The 2,129-nt window shown below is 42.3% G+C and overlaps 1 protein-coding gene across 1 annotated transcript; it reads right to left on the reverse strand.

Moving 5' to 3' along the window:
* Positions 1-640: 640 nt before the first annotated feature.
* LOC308269547 (alpha-synuclein-like) lies at positions 641-1,012 on the reverse strand (the record flags this gene model as incomplete). The annotated part of the gene is made up of 1 exon (XM_080704906.1): positions 641-1,012. The coding sequence occupies one exon, from the start codon at positions 1,010-1,012 to the stop codon at positions 641-643; it is 372 nt and encodes a 123-aa protein (XP_080561032.1).
* Positions 1,013-2,129: the final 1,117 nt, after the last annotated feature.

The following is a 2,129-nucleotide window of genomic DNA, read 5'->3' on the forward strand; positions in this document are numbered from 1 at the left end:
CATTAGGATTTTTCTGGGTTATGTGATGTATTCAGGAGATCATGCATATTTCCTGGCATTTACAGTGGAGCCAGGTAAGCACTGAGCTTGAGGTCAGTGGATTTCAGTTTGATTTTTCTATATCATCACCAATCATGAGACTTTGTTTCACTTTATTTCTTTGAAAAATGCATGTGTAAAATAAAATTTATAGTGTGTTATTTTATGCTCACCTTACTGTGAAGCTATTGTAATAATGTTGAAAACAACTATATTGATAATGATAATAAGCATTTAATAACTACACTGTGTATTTGAGATTAGGCAAAAAATGAAAGTCATAAAGCACTATGCAGAATGCAACTTCATGTCAGTGATGGTTCTTACCCAAAAGACTTCATAATTTGTCAGGGAATCATGAAACTAATCACAGTACAATTTAGTACTTAAGATGAGATATGATGAATTTGTTGAAGAGTACTAATGAGGGACAAAAGAGGACCCTGTGCCAGGGTCCAGGATCATATTTAACCTAAGTATTTTCCACCAGACCTCTAAGATATGAATTTTATTATTTTCATTTTATATAGATAAGGTAACTAAATAATAAAGTAAATTATTTATGCAACCATAGCTAATGAAGACAGTGTAGTTCCATTCTTCACAGAGAACTGGAGAAGGCTCCATTACATATCATTAACAGCATGGACCATATCCAAAATTCAAATTTCTTGCCCAGCTGGTCCTTTTTGATGAAGCCAGTGGCGGCTGCGATGTTTCCTGCTCCCTCCACGGTCTTGTGGGACACGGCTGTCACACCTGTCACCACCGCCCCACCATTTGTCACTTGCTCTTTGGTCTTCTCAGCCACTGTTGTCACACCATGAACCACTCCCTCCTTGGTTTTGGACCCTACATAGAGGACACACTCTTTTGTCTTTCCAGCTGCTTCTGCCACACCCTGCTTGGTTTTTTCAGCAGCAGCCACAACTCCCTCCTTGGCCTTTGAGAGTCCTTTCATGAATACATCCATGGCTGATGATTTTCTTTACATCACACTAGGCTCGGGAGGAAGGGCGGCCGGGCAGCGCCAAGGGTGCGCCTGCGGGGTGGGGTCCGCACGCACCTCTCCGGGGTCGTGGCGCAGGGTCCCTCGCCCGGGCTCATGGTCTCTAAAATAAAAAATTATGCGAGTAAAATAAAAAATAATGTGAGTACCGTGGAGTGTGAAAAACATGAGAGAGGTCCGGTACATGTGGCATGTAAAGTTTTAATTGCATGGCTCTCCCGGGGATCAGGGCAAGGCACCGTGGGGCCCGCACACCTGTCCAAAGCTAGAGGACTCAGGCTCTCCTTTTCAAAGTATGCATCTCGTGAGATGGGGGTTTACTTGCAGGAACGCCCAATTCTCACGGGGGTTTCGGCCCCTCCCTTACCCTGCAGAGGTCATGTGACACAAAGTCACACGAGTGCAGGACCCAACTTATCAGGTATGATATTTTGCAGTCCAACCCAGTGAAGGAGTAGCAGTGGCAGAGATATCACACCCTAGTCACAGCTCCCTGTGGGAAAACACCCAGCCCGGCACCCCCACAGTCTTGCGCAGCCTCGATTAACTTCCTGGGTATGAAACTTTGTGATACAACCCAGTAAAGGAGTAGTGGAGGCTGAGATTACAATAGACTCGAGATACAGAGCACCCTAAGTGAAGTCATAGTGACCCAGGGAAGACACAAAATTCTGAAATCATGGGAAAGAGGAACAACAATAGAGCAATGAATGCCCACAACCCCATATTATCAGAAACTGATAACACAGAAATTCAGAGATCTCCAGAAGATTAAATCAGGAATATAATTGTAGAAATAATACAGGACTTTTGAAAAGAATTTAGAGAGAGTCTAAAAGAAATAAAGGAATCAATCATTGAGGTAAAGGCCACAATTCAAAGTATAAGCAATCAATTAGACCACATGGAGAATAGAATCTTGCTCCTAGAGAGGATCAATCCAAAAACAAATGCATAATTTCTAACTTAAAAAAAAAAATTCGAGAGCAGAAATCTGATATTGAAATATGGGCCCGTGTTAAGAGAGCTAACTTAAGAATAATCAGAATAGAGGAGGTGAAACCAAAGGGATCAATAATCT

Source organism: Muscardinus avellanarius (assembly GCF_963383645.1).
Source record: "Muscardinus avellanarius genome assembly, chromosome: 11".
Lineage (NCBI taxonomy): Eukaryota > Metazoa > Chordata > Mammalia > Rodentia > Gliridae > Muscardinus > Muscardinus avellanarius.